Consider the following 14,125-nt stretch of genomic DNA (forward strand, 5'->3'; position numbering starts at 1 on the left):
AAAAAAAAAAAAAACTCTTTTAAGCAGTTATAAACAACTTGGACTATTTGTAAAGAATAAAACAGATTTTCTCAAGTTTATTTCATTTTTGTTTAATGAGAAGTGGTGGTGGTGGTGCAGGATTCAGTAGGGAGGGGGGTAAAGGTAGGGCAGGGAAGAAATTGGCAAACCAATAAAGCTGCTAGAGGAATTAGCAGGAATTAAAAAATGTTTCATAGGTCAACAGATATAATACCAAAACCAGGAAACAATGTTGACAAAGGCATCAGCTTCTGCGTCGACTTTGTTCAGTGGGTGACTATTTTCCGTATAAGACATAAACCTGATGTAAAGATGGAAATATTGAAATATCAATTAAACAGAAATATTGAATGACGAGTGAATTAATTAAAATACCTCAGAAATACTGATTTCTAGCATAGTTACAAAGCTACATATTTGGGGGCAGGGTAAAGTGAATGGTAAAGACCCCAGTAAAATGGGAGGTAAAATTCACCCTGGCAAAATTTGAACTTGGAACAGAGATATTTGAGCTAAATATTGAAAAGCACTTTGCCTACCACCCAAAGCATTTTACCATTCCACTATTCTTATAATAATATATCAACTGTTAATGTTGCTATTGTGGAAGGCAATATTTCATGAGTGACACACACAAACACCAATTAATTTGGGATCCTCTTCATGGTTGTTTGCCAACATACACAGATATTGTTTTGAGCTGGGTGGGGGTGCTAGATTCCCTTGTTCGAAAATATAAGAACACAGATCGTATAGCCAGCTGGAGACGATGTCTCCTGGGGCTAAATTAAAGCAACATTCGTCCTAAACCAGGACTGCTATGCTATGTTGGCAAACAATCTTTACTCCAAAGTACTGTTGCTGAATATCTCGTGTGGGATTTAAAAATAGTAATTTTCCTCTTCATGGTTGTTAAATATAGTAGATACACTTCCCTTAAACTATACCTTAACATCTGCGGTGAGCTGGCAGAAAGATTAGAACGCTGGGCGAAATGTGTAGCCATATTTCGTCTGCTGTTACGTTCTGAGTTCAAATTCAGCCGAGGTCGACTTTGCCTTTCATCCTTTCGGGGTCGATAAATTAAGCACCAGTTACGTACTGGGGTCGATGTAATCGACTTAATCCGTTTGTCTGTCCTTGTTTGTCCCCTCTATGTTTAGCCCCTTGTGGGTAGTAAAGAAATATATACCTTAACATCTTAGAAAAAGAAGAACACATTGAAAAATGTATTTCTAGATAGACTTATGTTTGAATAAAAGACAGGATGATCATAGCTGGGATGTCTTTAATTATAGATCTGCACCATCAGGGTTGAGCACGAGGCTTACTATAATATACACAAGAGCACTGTCTCATGACCCTGGTAACTTTTGCGAGAAATACTTTTGCCACCACAGATAATATCAGAAAATATGACAGACATACAGCAATTATAATTTAACTTGTATCAAATTTCGTACAGGATGAGGAAATGAATCCTAATAACCAACCTGACAGGGATTTTACGAGCTTTCAAAGCCTTGTAGTATTCAAGAGCACATTTTGGTGGGACCCTAAGATCAGCAGTGCCAACCATGAACATTGTTGGTGTAATAACCTGCAAAAGAAATCAAGTAAAATAACAACAACAAAAACAAAGAAACAAATATGTAAAGAAAACATTACGTAAGAAATGGAAGCGAGAATTTTGGTTGTGGAAATGGTTTTAGTGCAAGACAGGCAGGGTTGTGCTGTCTGGTTAAGAAGTTTACCTGTGTGTTTGGGGTTCACTTCCACTAAGTAACACTTCTACTATAGCTTTGGGTTACCAAATAACCTATGAACAAAATAGAAACTGCATGGAAGCCTGTTGGTGGTAACCTACCTGGGACTATGATACAAAACCTTCTGTCTTAAAGTGATCTAAACTAAAACTTTCCATCAAAATTCCTCGTTAATTTATCTTCTAAAAACCAGCTTAATGATGACAAAGTTATCTTAATAAATTCTTCGTTAATTTCGAAATTTATTGAAACAAAAAGGGATGTATTTTAAAAGAATACAAAGGGCCATGAGCACTGTGTCCATCCTCCTTTGTGCTGGTCATTAAAAATAAAGTATCAAGGCGGCGAGCTGGCTGAAACGTTAGCATGCCGGGTGAAATGCGTAGCCGTATTTCGTCTGCCATTATGTTCTGAGTTCAAATTCCGCCGAGGTCGACTTTGCCTTTCATCCTTTCAGGGTCGATTAAATAAGAACCAGTTACGCACTGGGGTCGATGTAATCGATTTAATCCGTTTGTCTGGCCTTGTTTGTCCCCTCTGTGTTTAGCCCCTTGTGGGTAGTAAAGAAAAAAATAAATAAATAAAGTATCATATGCAATAAGTTTTTGTGCCATGAGGTTATGGTTGTGGTACCATATGTGAGACATGGGTACAGTTAGAGTACCCTTTGAGACCTGTAGTTATATTACTCCACATGTTACACGGCATTAAGGATATGAAGTAGAGTGGGATATTTGGTAGCTCCTAACTAAAACAACTAAATTATTAACTAGATTTTAACAAATTAAGAAAAGAGACAGGGTACAAATTTGCAGTAACTTTTAATTGTCCAGAAATGACAAACCATACAATATTTTGAATAGAAACAATAGTTTTGCCCATTTAATGAAAAAGATATTACTGTATATTGAGTTTCTAAAACATTTAGAAACTAAATGATGTTAGAAAGTAATTTTTCAGAAATGAATAGTTGTTGCCAGGGCAATGGACTGGCTCTTGTGCAGGTGGCACGTAAAAACACCTTTTGAGTGTGGTCGTTGCCAGAACCACCTGACTGGCCCTTGTGCTGGTGGCACGTAAAAGCACCTACTACACTCACGGAGTGGTTGGTGTTAGGAAGGGCATCCTGCAGTAGAAACCTTGCCAGATCAGATTGAGCCTGGTGCAGCCTTCTGGTTTACCAGTCCTCAGTCAAACCGTTCAACCCATGCCAGCATGGAAAGCGGACGTTAAATGATGATGATGATGATGATGATGAATAGAAATCTTGTTCTCACCTGATCAACATAACGAGTTGGAGACATCTTCCAGAAAGTTTCTAAACTTTCCATGTCAGCAACTTTGCCATGTTTGAAATCCAGACCGCATTCAACGAAAGCCCTGCAAATATGGAACAAAGAAACGAATAAGAAGAAAACTCCAGAAAAATAGAAAGCAATAAGAGTTGTGGAGGATTAACAGGGATGAGCATGGAGATTAACAAGGAAGGGTGGAGGATTAACAAGAAAGAGTGTGGGGATTAACACAGCTGGGTATGGGGTTAACAGGGGTGGGAGTGAAATTAACAGGGATGGGTGGGTGTGGGATTAAGAGGGATATGTTTGGGATTAACAGGAATGGGTGTGGAGATTAACAGGCTTGAATGTGGAATGAACAGAGATGTCCAAGGATCAACAAGAGTGGGTGAGTGATTAACAGGGACGGGTCAGGGGTTAATAGAAACGGGATTGGGATTAACAGATATCTTCAAAGGATCAACAAGAGTGGGTGTAGGATTAACAGGGGTGGGTGTAGGATTAATAGGAAAGGGGGAGGGATTAACAGGGGTGGGCATGGAATTATGAGGATGGCTGTAGGACTAACTGGAATGTGTGTGGTATTAACAGAAATGCATGCAAGAAGGAAAGAGGCAGAAGCAAGAGAGATCAGGAATTGAACACTTGGAGAGTTGAGTGTCTGGCGAAACAGAGAGAAAGAGACAAAAGCAGGAGATGTCATGAATCAGATTTTTTGCGTAATGAGATTAAAAACCAAGGCTGTGTAGATATTAGAACATTTATAGATAGGTCTTACAGCTGTTTCCAGAATATCTATTAATTATATCCCTTCATCGGAGACGGTGTGAGAGGATGGTTAAGTAATAATTAATTTAGATAGGATACAAAATAGAGAATGAGTTGGAGGAAAGAAAATAGATGTGAGATATGTAGGGATATTGAATATGTAGTCCATTTTTTAGGCAGAATGGTATATATGTAAGATTCCAATACTTTATGAGTAAGATCCAACAGTATTTAAAATTGGTCGTTCCAAGAACAGAATTTGTATACAGTGTTGTAGAGTCAAAAGCTTTTATTTAAAGTGCCTTTAAATAAAAACCTTTGACTCTACAACACTGTATAAATTTTGTTCTTGGAACGACCAATTTTAAATACTGTTGGATCTTACTCATAAGGTATTGGAATCTTACATTGTGTATAAACTCTACACTTCGAATGAACCACTTTATTATTATCATTATCATTAATGGTAACAATACCTATTTAACATTAAATTATATATATATATATATATATATATATATATTATATATATATATATATATGATAATATGAGGGAATATAATAATTATAATAATTAATGAAGTACGAAGATTGGGTGGATTAGTTTGATACTTACCAATCTGGAATGTCAGAGGATCCAAATATGGCTGTAACCCAAAGAAAAGGATTAATTAAGAATTGTGTTTACATTTAAAATTATCAGGATGATCTTAAGGAGAACCAATTTAATGGGTGGGGATAGATTTTAGGATATTCTAAAATGTCTCCTGTTTGGTGCCAGTAAAAGTTTCTGCTGTTAAATATGAGTAATTAGAGATTTTGGTATACTGCAAATTGTTCATTGTTTGGTGCCAGTAAGAGTTACTGTTGTTAAATATATTTTCAAAAGCCAACCAAAGTTCTAAATAATATATTTGTATGCCTCCTTTGGTAATTTGACAACTGGCATCCAGGATAACAATAAAAGAAATGTCATTTGCAATGTTTTGATGCAGAGGGTTGTTGCTGTTGTTACTGTTTAACCACAGGCCAGACCTGACTTAGTCATCCTACTCCAGCTATGACTGCCCAAGCTTTACAAAGTATGTAGGACCACATTATGCAATGTGTCCTTTCCTTTCCAAGATGCATATCATCATCATTATTTAATATCCCTGTTCCAAGCTAGAAGAGGTTAGACAGTTCGACAAGGATCCAATGGGCCCAAGAACTGCATCAAGCTCCAATGTCTGCTTTGGAATGATTTTTACAGCTGCATGTCCTCCTTGATGCCAACCACTTTACAGTGTGTACTGGGTGCTTTTTGTTATGTCATTGGCCCTAGTGATGTTGTCATGATAGGATCTTTTCAGTTTGATCGGCAGTTTTTTAAAATAATTTCCACGTAACTAAACACTTTTAAACTTCATATACTGGTAGAATGTGTTTATAAAACATCTTTTTCTCTTGGCTTTATTGAGAAAATTCTATAGTTTGTAAGATATTTGTTGTTTTTTTTCTTCAATTTCTGCAATTTCAACCAATCAATGACGTCTAATGAGGTGAAAACATTCTGTGCCGTATGAATATATCCCTCGTTTAAGAAACAGATTGGGTTTATTTACATTTCTGAAGAAAAAAAGATACCCTTCACCCACCCCATAACCCTAAAACAGATTGAAATGCAATAGATCGTTACTAGGGTCATAATTATGGGTGACAATTTCATATGACACCGCTAGAAAAAACTACTGGTCAAACCGAAAAGATCCTCATGATATGTGAGGGAAATTTGGTTACCCCATTTAGCAGGTTGGCCAGCACTGCAGCAGTTCCCTTGAGGTGTTGTTGTACAGTGTTGTCTGCTGTGGCACAGTCATTTGGGATGCTGTGTACTTAGCTGTGTGAGTCCACCATCACATAAAACACTAAACAGCTACATCAGTCCATCATAAACAACAGCATGAACTGAGGTGTTGATGGTTAAGTGTACACTAAGACAAACTGATTTAGCTAACTATTCTGTAGTGTTCAACTTTGCATCAGTATCCATTTAAAGGGTTTAACATTAAAACAGGAATAATGAAATGTAAGGACATATTTTGGACAGTCAAAAATACTTACTTAGCAAATTAGTAACTGGATTTCTGCAAACCGCTGCTTTGTAAAAATCCTGGAAACAAATAAAAACCATGTTCAAAATTTAGTTTTTCAGTTTTTCATAATTTTTAAAATGTAAAGAATATGGCAATGAACTGTAGGAATTACTATATCCAAACTGTCCATTGGAACAAGTCACTCATGTTATAGTGAAATGGTAAATATCAAGGAAGCGTGGAATGGTCTGGGTCAGCAAATACAGCAGAATCTTGCTTTACAAATGCTTCTCATCACAAACAAATTGGTTTATGAACAATTTTTCTGACATAAAACATCTTGGGTGATGAATGGTGTCTTCGGTAACAAAGATGCAAGACAACAACAACAATGGTTGGCGCCAAGTAGGAGAGCACCAATTTCACTCAGTGCTTGAATTCACTGTGCCTTCTCTTTAAGTTCCTATGGGAAAAATAGTTTCAGTTTACAAACATTTTGGGTGAAAAACGGTCTTCAAGAATGAATTAAATTTGTAAACTGAAGTTCCACTGTAATAAGTGCAAAACTAACATTATCATTAAGTTAAAGATAACACAGGGAGCATTAAGGAACCAGCTAGCAGTAGTACTAGTAAGAGGAGGACGAGGAGGAAGAGAAGAAGAAGATGAAGTTGTTGTCATCATCACTGCCACCCTAGTTTAATATCCACTTTCACAGCCAGATATGTTCCTCATGGAAGACTGGATTCAAGTAATATTGCTTGTATGATGATGATGCACATTTACAACCATTACCTGGTGTCACTACAAAGGCACACACACACACACATTTATTTCTGTAAGCCCTCTCTCTCTGCCACTTAATAAGCACCTGTGCTGGTGCTTCTGTAATACACTTGTGTGAATGCTGCATAAATGCACCCATGCTGGTGGCAGGTAAAAAGCAACCAACACACTCTGTAAAGTGGTTGGCATTAGGAAGGGTATCCAGCCATAGAAACCATGCCCCAACAGACAGATGGCGTCTGGACAGCTCCCTGTCAAACTGTCCAACCCATGCCAGCAAGGAAAAAGGACATTAAACGATGACAATGATATACAGATATGCACAACAGGCTTCTTCCAGTTTCCTTCTATCAAATCCAGTCACAAGGCTTTGGTTGGCCTAGGGCTACAGTAAAAGACACTTTCCCAAGCTGTTGTGCAGTGGGACTGAACAAACCCAAGATTGCATCATTGGCAAGCAAGCTTCTAAACCACAAAGCTGTATCAATAAATAATAATAATAAAAAGCCTGACTGGCTTCCGTGTTGGTGACACGTAAAAGCACCAATCAATCGTGGCCGTTTGCCAGCCTGCTCTGGCCCCTGTGCCGGTGGCATGTAAAAAACACCCACTACACTCACGGAGTGGTTGGTGTTTGGAAGGGCATCAAGCTGTACAAACACTGCCAGATTAGATTGGAGCCTGGTACAGCCTCCTGGCTTCCCAGACCCCGGTCGAACCATCCAACCCATGCTAGCATGGAAAGCGGATGTTAAACGATGATGATGATAATGATGATGAAAAGCCAATACCATCCTATGGTGGGGAAAGACTTGTCCAAGCTTTGTGGTAAGCAAGGGAAAACTGGACACATACAACAGTGATGAAAGCAATTACTGATGAGGAATGGAAAATATGTGAAACTTACTGGATACTGTCCAATGAGATGTAATGTAATGAAACCACCATGGGAGCCACCAATCACAGTCACATGATTTTCATTAATGTAATCAAGTTTCAATAAAGATTCAGCAGCAAACTGAAACAACAACAAAAAACAACAAAAACATTTAGGAATTTATTAATGATGTAAGGGGCAGAGAGTTTAACAACAAACAAACTGAGCAATAATATAAAGAGCAAATTGAATAATGTCAGGAAGAGATCCAGGAACAACAACAACATAATTCTTTCTGCTGTAAGCACATGACACGAAATGTTGTAGTGGATGGGGCTTGTCAATTACTTTGACCTCAGGGTGCAATTGATACTTATTTCATCGACCCTGGATGAAAGGCAAAGCTGGCCTGAGCAGGATTTGAACTCAGAAGAGCCAGAAGAAATATCACTAAGCATTTTGTAATGACTGCCAGCCTACTGTAGTAGTAGTAATAATAATAATAATAATAATAATAATAATAATAATAATTCTGCTCAATACCACAGATTTGCTTGTCAGTTGTTTGACCGTAACCAGTTGAGCATGTCCCTTAGTGGCTGACGATATGTGCATCTCTGATCACGAGCAGAAGTAGTGGGGGAGCATCATAGCCATGTGTTGAGAGGGATTCTTTGGGGTTTGAATAGTTCACCTCTGGAAACATGGGTGGTTCTTTCAACATCCTTAAACAACCCTTATTCAGGGACCGTTTGAGCGGGATGGGCTACTCAACCTGAAGAAAATTCTAACTGGGCCCCACCTGCAAGGTCATGTGCTGTTTATCTTGATATGAGATCACCATGTCGCGCACATATGGTTGTGATGCATGTGCCTGGTGTACCTTTATCAAACAGGTAGTCATGATGGGTATATTGGGCTTCGTATATTTTACCCCAGTGTCACTTTGATGGCATGAACTGCTCTCTCACTCAATAATATTAATAATAATAAAAATAAAAATAATAATAATAATAAAAATAATAATAATGATAATTTTTTATTTATTTTATTTATTTATTTAAAAAAAATATTCAGACAAATACATAACGAACACACCAGGACTTACAAATATATATAACATACAGAAAATTGCACTAATGGGCACTGTATACATCCTACGAAAAACACTTTCAATACAGTAACCATAAGAGCGTCACAACAAACCACAGCACATACCCAAGGCACACAGAGCTGCACTTGGTAGTGAAGTGAAAGCACGCTATAAAAATAGAACTACTGAATAATAATAATAATAATAGTTTCAAATTTTGCCACAAGGGCAGCAATTTTGAGGGAGAGAATGAGTCAATTACATTGACCCCAGTGTCCAACTGGTACTTGTTTTATCGACCTGAAAGGATGAAAGGAAAAGTTGACCTTGTCAGAATTTGAACTCAGAATGAAGTGATGGGCGAAATACCGCTAAGCATTTTGTCCAGCGTGCTAACGACTGTGCCAGCTCGCTACTTTAATAATAATGATCATAATAATAATAATAATCCTTTCTACTATAGGCATAAGGCCTGAAATTTTTGGGGAGGGTCTAGTCGATTACATTGACCCCAGTGCCCAACTGGCACTTATTTTATCGACCCAGAAAAGATGAAAGGCAAAGTTGATCGCGGTGGAATTTGAACTCAGAATGGAGTGATGAACGAAATACCGCTAAGCATTTCGTCCAGCATTCTGCCAGGTTGCCGCCATAATAATAATAAAGAAGGTGATGAGATGAGGAAAGCTTGTCAGGACAGAAGGAAATATGGGTGCCAAGTGGTAAAATGATGAAGGCAATTAAACCTCAGTTCAGTTATAAATACTTTGAGGCAAATGGAACTAAACACAGTGATATGAAAGAAAAGACAAAGAAAGACTAGCTGTGACCAGTGAGAAAAATATTGGCTTCAAAGTTGAATGCCAGAAACATAATTTCGGCAATAAACTCACAAGCAGTCGCAGTAGTTTGGTATTGCTCTGGAATCCTGAAGTGGATAAAGGAGGAACTAAAGGAGTTGGACAGGAAGACAAGAAAGATCCTTCAACCATGTGCAGACACTGATTGCCTATAGATGAAGAGAGCAAATGGAGGAAGGGGACTGATAAGTGTGGAAGACTGCATATGTATCGTAGTTTAGAGCTTAATGAGATACCTAACCCAAAGTAAGGAAACCTTGCTAGTGTCAGTAAGGAATGCGGGAGTATTGAAAGCTGAGAAAAAATAAATAAAGAAGTACCAAAAGGACATGAAGAAGAATTACACAAGAAGGGACTGCACAATCAGTTCCATGTAGCCACAACCGAAGTTGCTGGAAAAAATAGGTGGGATTGGCTGAAGAGACTGAGAACGCTAGACTGGCAGCGCAAGACCAAGCTTTGGCCACAAATTGGAAGGTTAACTTTAGGAATGAGCAAGTGTCTTTGCTGTGCTGCATCTGCAATAGAGTGGACGAAACCATTGACCATATCACGAACGAGTGCTCTAGACTCGCCCCAAACCATTACAAGTCGTGGCGACAGGATCAGTTAGTGAAAGTGCTACATTGGAAACTGTGCGAAAAGTGGGGAATATAGAGAGAGGCAAGACGTGGTACGAACACAAACTGCAGAGAGTGGCGGAGTGAAAGACCTGCAAAATCTGGGATTTTTCTATTCAAACAGATCAGATGTTAGAGCATAACAGACTGAACCTAAGATGCACCACATGTGCTATATAGTTGATGTTGCCCTTTGACTCACGAATAGCTAAGAAGGAAGGTGAAAAAATAGACACATACAATCCTCTTAGCCCGGCTATGGAAAATGAAGAAGGTGAAGATAGTGCCAATTATTGTTGGGTCTTTGGGAACAGTATTAGAAGGCATCAAGGGGAATATAAATGAAATTGGAATAGAGTGCCCAGTAGAACTGTTACAAAAGGTTTGCCTGCTTGGCACGGCCAGAATAATCAGGAAAGTATTAGATAGTTGAAAAGAATGGATAGCATGGTACCGTAGGCTGCAGGCAGCAAGCCCACTATGCAGGCAAGACTTCAGAAGTTCCAACAAAACATGAGATAAAAAGAAATAATAATAATAATCATAATAGAAAAAATTGAACAATGATACAAGTGACAATATTATGCAATGATGAGGCATATTGGATAATGATATAAGGGACATAGTGAACACTGATTTAAGGAAATGAACACAGATGTGAGGGACAATAAATTTGTGTAGGAATCAAATAAATGGTAGTGAACCCCACCCCTTGAAAAATGCCTCATATTTCATGTATATAAGAAATCTTGTTTACATTCATAAAAAAATTATTAACATTTAAAAAACAAAATTTAAAATAGTAAAATGCTGTTTAAAGTTACATAACTCTAAGCACTGTTGGAGTTAATACCAACAAATCAAAGATGAGGTAGAAATGGTAATTCCATTTAATAAGGTTTGGTAGTCTACATAGAAGTGCCAGTACCATAAATGTGTTGTTACTGAGTAATTTTAGTGAACGGTGTGTGGACTGAATGGTATGACAGTAACCAATTGTATATTTTGTAGCAATTAATACAGGTCTCATAAAATTCTGTTGTGTCTGGGGAGAGTAATTTTCTTTTTGTGCCTTATAAAGTAACACACACACACCGGTAAAATTTCCACTTATTTCTTATTTTTATTTTCCTAAAATTTTCGTTGCGTCTTGCAACCTTTACAATAGTCTTGACTCTGTCCGTTATTTACACTGCATTCCCTTTTGTTTGTTTGTGCACATGTGTGTGGGTTAGTGTGTGCCTATACACGCATGCATGTACGTATGTATGTGTGTGTGTGTGTGTGTGTATGTATGTATGTATATATGTGTGTGTGTATGCATATGTATATATGTGTGTGCATCTGTATGTACGTAACCTGCATATTTATGTGCTTGCATGTCCGTGTTTGTGTATTTTCTATGTATGTGTGTGTGAGCATGTGTTTGTATATGTATGCACCTCTGTCTCCTTGTGTGTGTGTGTGTGTGTGTGTTATGCAACTATGTACCATATTTGTATGTATGGATGAGCATCTTTATATGTGTGGATCCGTGTCTCCATGTGTCTGTTCTTGTAACCTATGTACCTATCCATCAGTATGTTGATCTGTTTATTTTCATATCTATATTATCTATATGCTTATACAAAAAAAAAAGGTGCATACACACACACACACACACATACATACATTTATCTACCTAACAGTCCTCTAACTATTCTACTCTACCTGTGCAAACTGTGGGTATGGAGGTATGGTATCTAATATGTATATTTCCTATTTAGCATTGGGGAGGTTTCATTTATATCATAAGATGTTTAAAAATATATAATCTAAAATCTGATACACTGAAAATAAACTAAAATTGTTACTTTCAAATAACATGATATGATTAAACAACTCTTTAATCAAGATCTTTGATTAACAAAATCATTAAACATAGAATTTATTCTATAATCAAAAACCTTGGTATTTTTTTTTTGACTGGACAGGCTCAACATTTTGAAGATATTTATATTGGGGAAGAAAGAAAGAAAAAAACTTAACAACTTTGCTAAATCTGTCTTCAATCATGAGGTTCTTTGTAATGACTTACTTGTACATCTTGTACATCCTGATGGCCAATTTTACCCAAAAGAGATTTAATAGAGTTCTGACCACATCCAATGGAGCCACGATAATTTACTGAAATAAAAGATTGAAGGTATTTAGTTTTATATGTATATAGTTGGTGACTATCTAAATATTAATGACCATCTAAATATTGGCTACCATTTGGTGGTTAACATTTTATAATAATCTACATTTTCCCAAGAGGGTTTAAAGAGGATCTGAAGCATGTCTAGGTTAAATATTTGCAACACTTAACGGGGTGGAGTTCAGGTGTAGTGTGATCTTGGGTGAACACTCAAAACCTACTCCGTCCTGGTTACCAGCCAGCAGAACAAGAAAGGAAGGAAAACAACTTGGTGATGGTGCTGGACTAGATTAACAGGAACTTAACATGTAGTGTGGTGCTTCCAAAATAAACAACAATGTCCCAGCTTTGGCTGCATGGAATGGTGGTGGGAGGGACTATTGGTGAAATAGAGATTGTTTTTTTAATTAAAAAGCAAATGGTGTGGTACTTGTTTTAGAAGTGCAATATTGGCGTCAAGACCAAAAACAGTTGTCAGGGCATCGGTAGAGATTAGTGCTTTCCATGGAGTTGAAACCTGAACTATGAAGATGGAGCTTCAAGGTTACTTTGATGGTTCACTCACCAGGCTTCTGATGAGGGCTCAAAAGATCTCATAGTAAGAGCACAAGGTCACATTCTGCTCATACCTACTATTACTGCTCAACACAATGTAGGCATTCTCTGTCACTGCTGTTGTTTTGACCAACAGGCCATACTGGATATTACATTTTGGAGACATCCCCGCCCACTGAATAAAGACCACTCAGCTAGACTGGTGTAATTAGTAGAGACACACAACATGAAATTGAATGCTAATGGAATGTAGTGGGGTAGGGCTCAGTTCCCTGGGGCATCATGGAGGAGGAGGAGCTGGCAGTTAGGCCTTGTTGTTACTTAAGTTGCTTCTTGTGCCATTAATAATGGAATTGCTGTAAACTTTCCATTGGTCTCTGGAATCAAACTAAGGAGTTGTTCCATGATATTTGTTCATCAAAAGTCCAAGAGGAACTTCAAATCCCTAAAATTATGTCTTGAAGCAAAATAACAAACATTAAGTCAAAAATAACAAAATACAAAAAAAATAATAATTCTTGTGAGCTGTGATGTGTTTTTAATGAAGCAAAATATTTCGGTTGAAGATAACATAAAGCAACCGAGACCAAGTGGCTATGAGTACTGTTGCTGTTAAATGAGAAATATATATCATGAGTTCAAATCCAACCAGTTGCCTACACATCCAGAAATAACATTCCTGATGATGATCAATAATTAAACCAACAGAAACAGTGTACACATAAATATTAAGAGATATTTTCCGAGATTAACAGTCAGAAAAATTACATTATAATATTTTAAAAATATATAATTTATATTTGAATACAGGGTGTCCCAAAATTAAGGCAACCAACTTTTTTCAATTTTGCCAAAACAAAATATTGTTATATTTCAGGTGTGAGCCTTGCAATGCAATGGTTTTAAGCAAACACAATTATGACATTACTACATTTATTCAATACGACAATCTCTGCTTCAAATCGCAACCTTAAGACTAGGTGTGAACGCTTCACATGTGGCATGTGACTATTCTTGTGGAATCAAAGTCCATTTCTGGAGCAGTTTTGCTTTCAGAGCATTGAGCGAAGCATGAAGAGAGCTCAAGACCCTCCAAAATGGACCAAACTGAAAAATCTAAAGGGTTGAGATCGGGGTTTCTTGAGGGCCATACATCTGTGCCTATGAATGACGGAATGTTTTTTCTGAATCCAGTGTTATGTCTGTTTGGAGCTGTGGGAGGATGGTGCT

The 14,125-nt window shown here is 37.5% G+C and overlaps 1 protein-coding gene across 1 annotated transcript in view; it reads right to left on the reverse strand.

Annotated features, from left to right (window-relative positions):
• Window positions 1-50: 50 nt before the first annotated feature.
• Window positions 51-14,125, reverse strand: part of LOC115210423 (acylamino-acid-releasing enzyme) — an 89,314-nt gene continuing 75,239 nt past the window's right edge. Inside the window, exons 17-23 of the mRNA XM_036502244.1 lie at window positions 12,239-12,327; window positions 7,619-7,729; window positions 5,954-6,002; window positions 4,467-4,497; window positions 3,065-3,167; window positions 1,515-1,621; window positions 51-322 (exon numbers count right to left, since the gene is read on the reverse strand). Coding sequence (XP_036358137.1) covers window positions 220-322; window positions 1,515-1,621; window positions 3,065-3,167; window positions 4,467-4,497; window positions 5,954-6,002; window positions 7,619-7,729; window positions 12,239-12,327 — 593 coding nt within the window. The 3' untranslated portion in view covers window positions 51-219. The remainder of the gene's footprint in view (window positions 323-1,514; window positions 1,622-3,064; window positions 3,168-4,466; window positions 4,498-5,953; window positions 6,003-7,618; window positions 7,730-12,238; window positions 12,328-14,125) is intronic.

This window comes from Octopus sinensis, linkage group LG4 (genome assembly GCF_006345805.1).
Source record: "Octopus sinensis linkage group LG4, ASM634580v1, whole genome shotgun sequence".
Taxonomy (NCBI): Eukaryota; Metazoa; Mollusca; class Cephalopoda; order Octopoda; family Octopodidae; genus Octopus; species Octopus sinensis.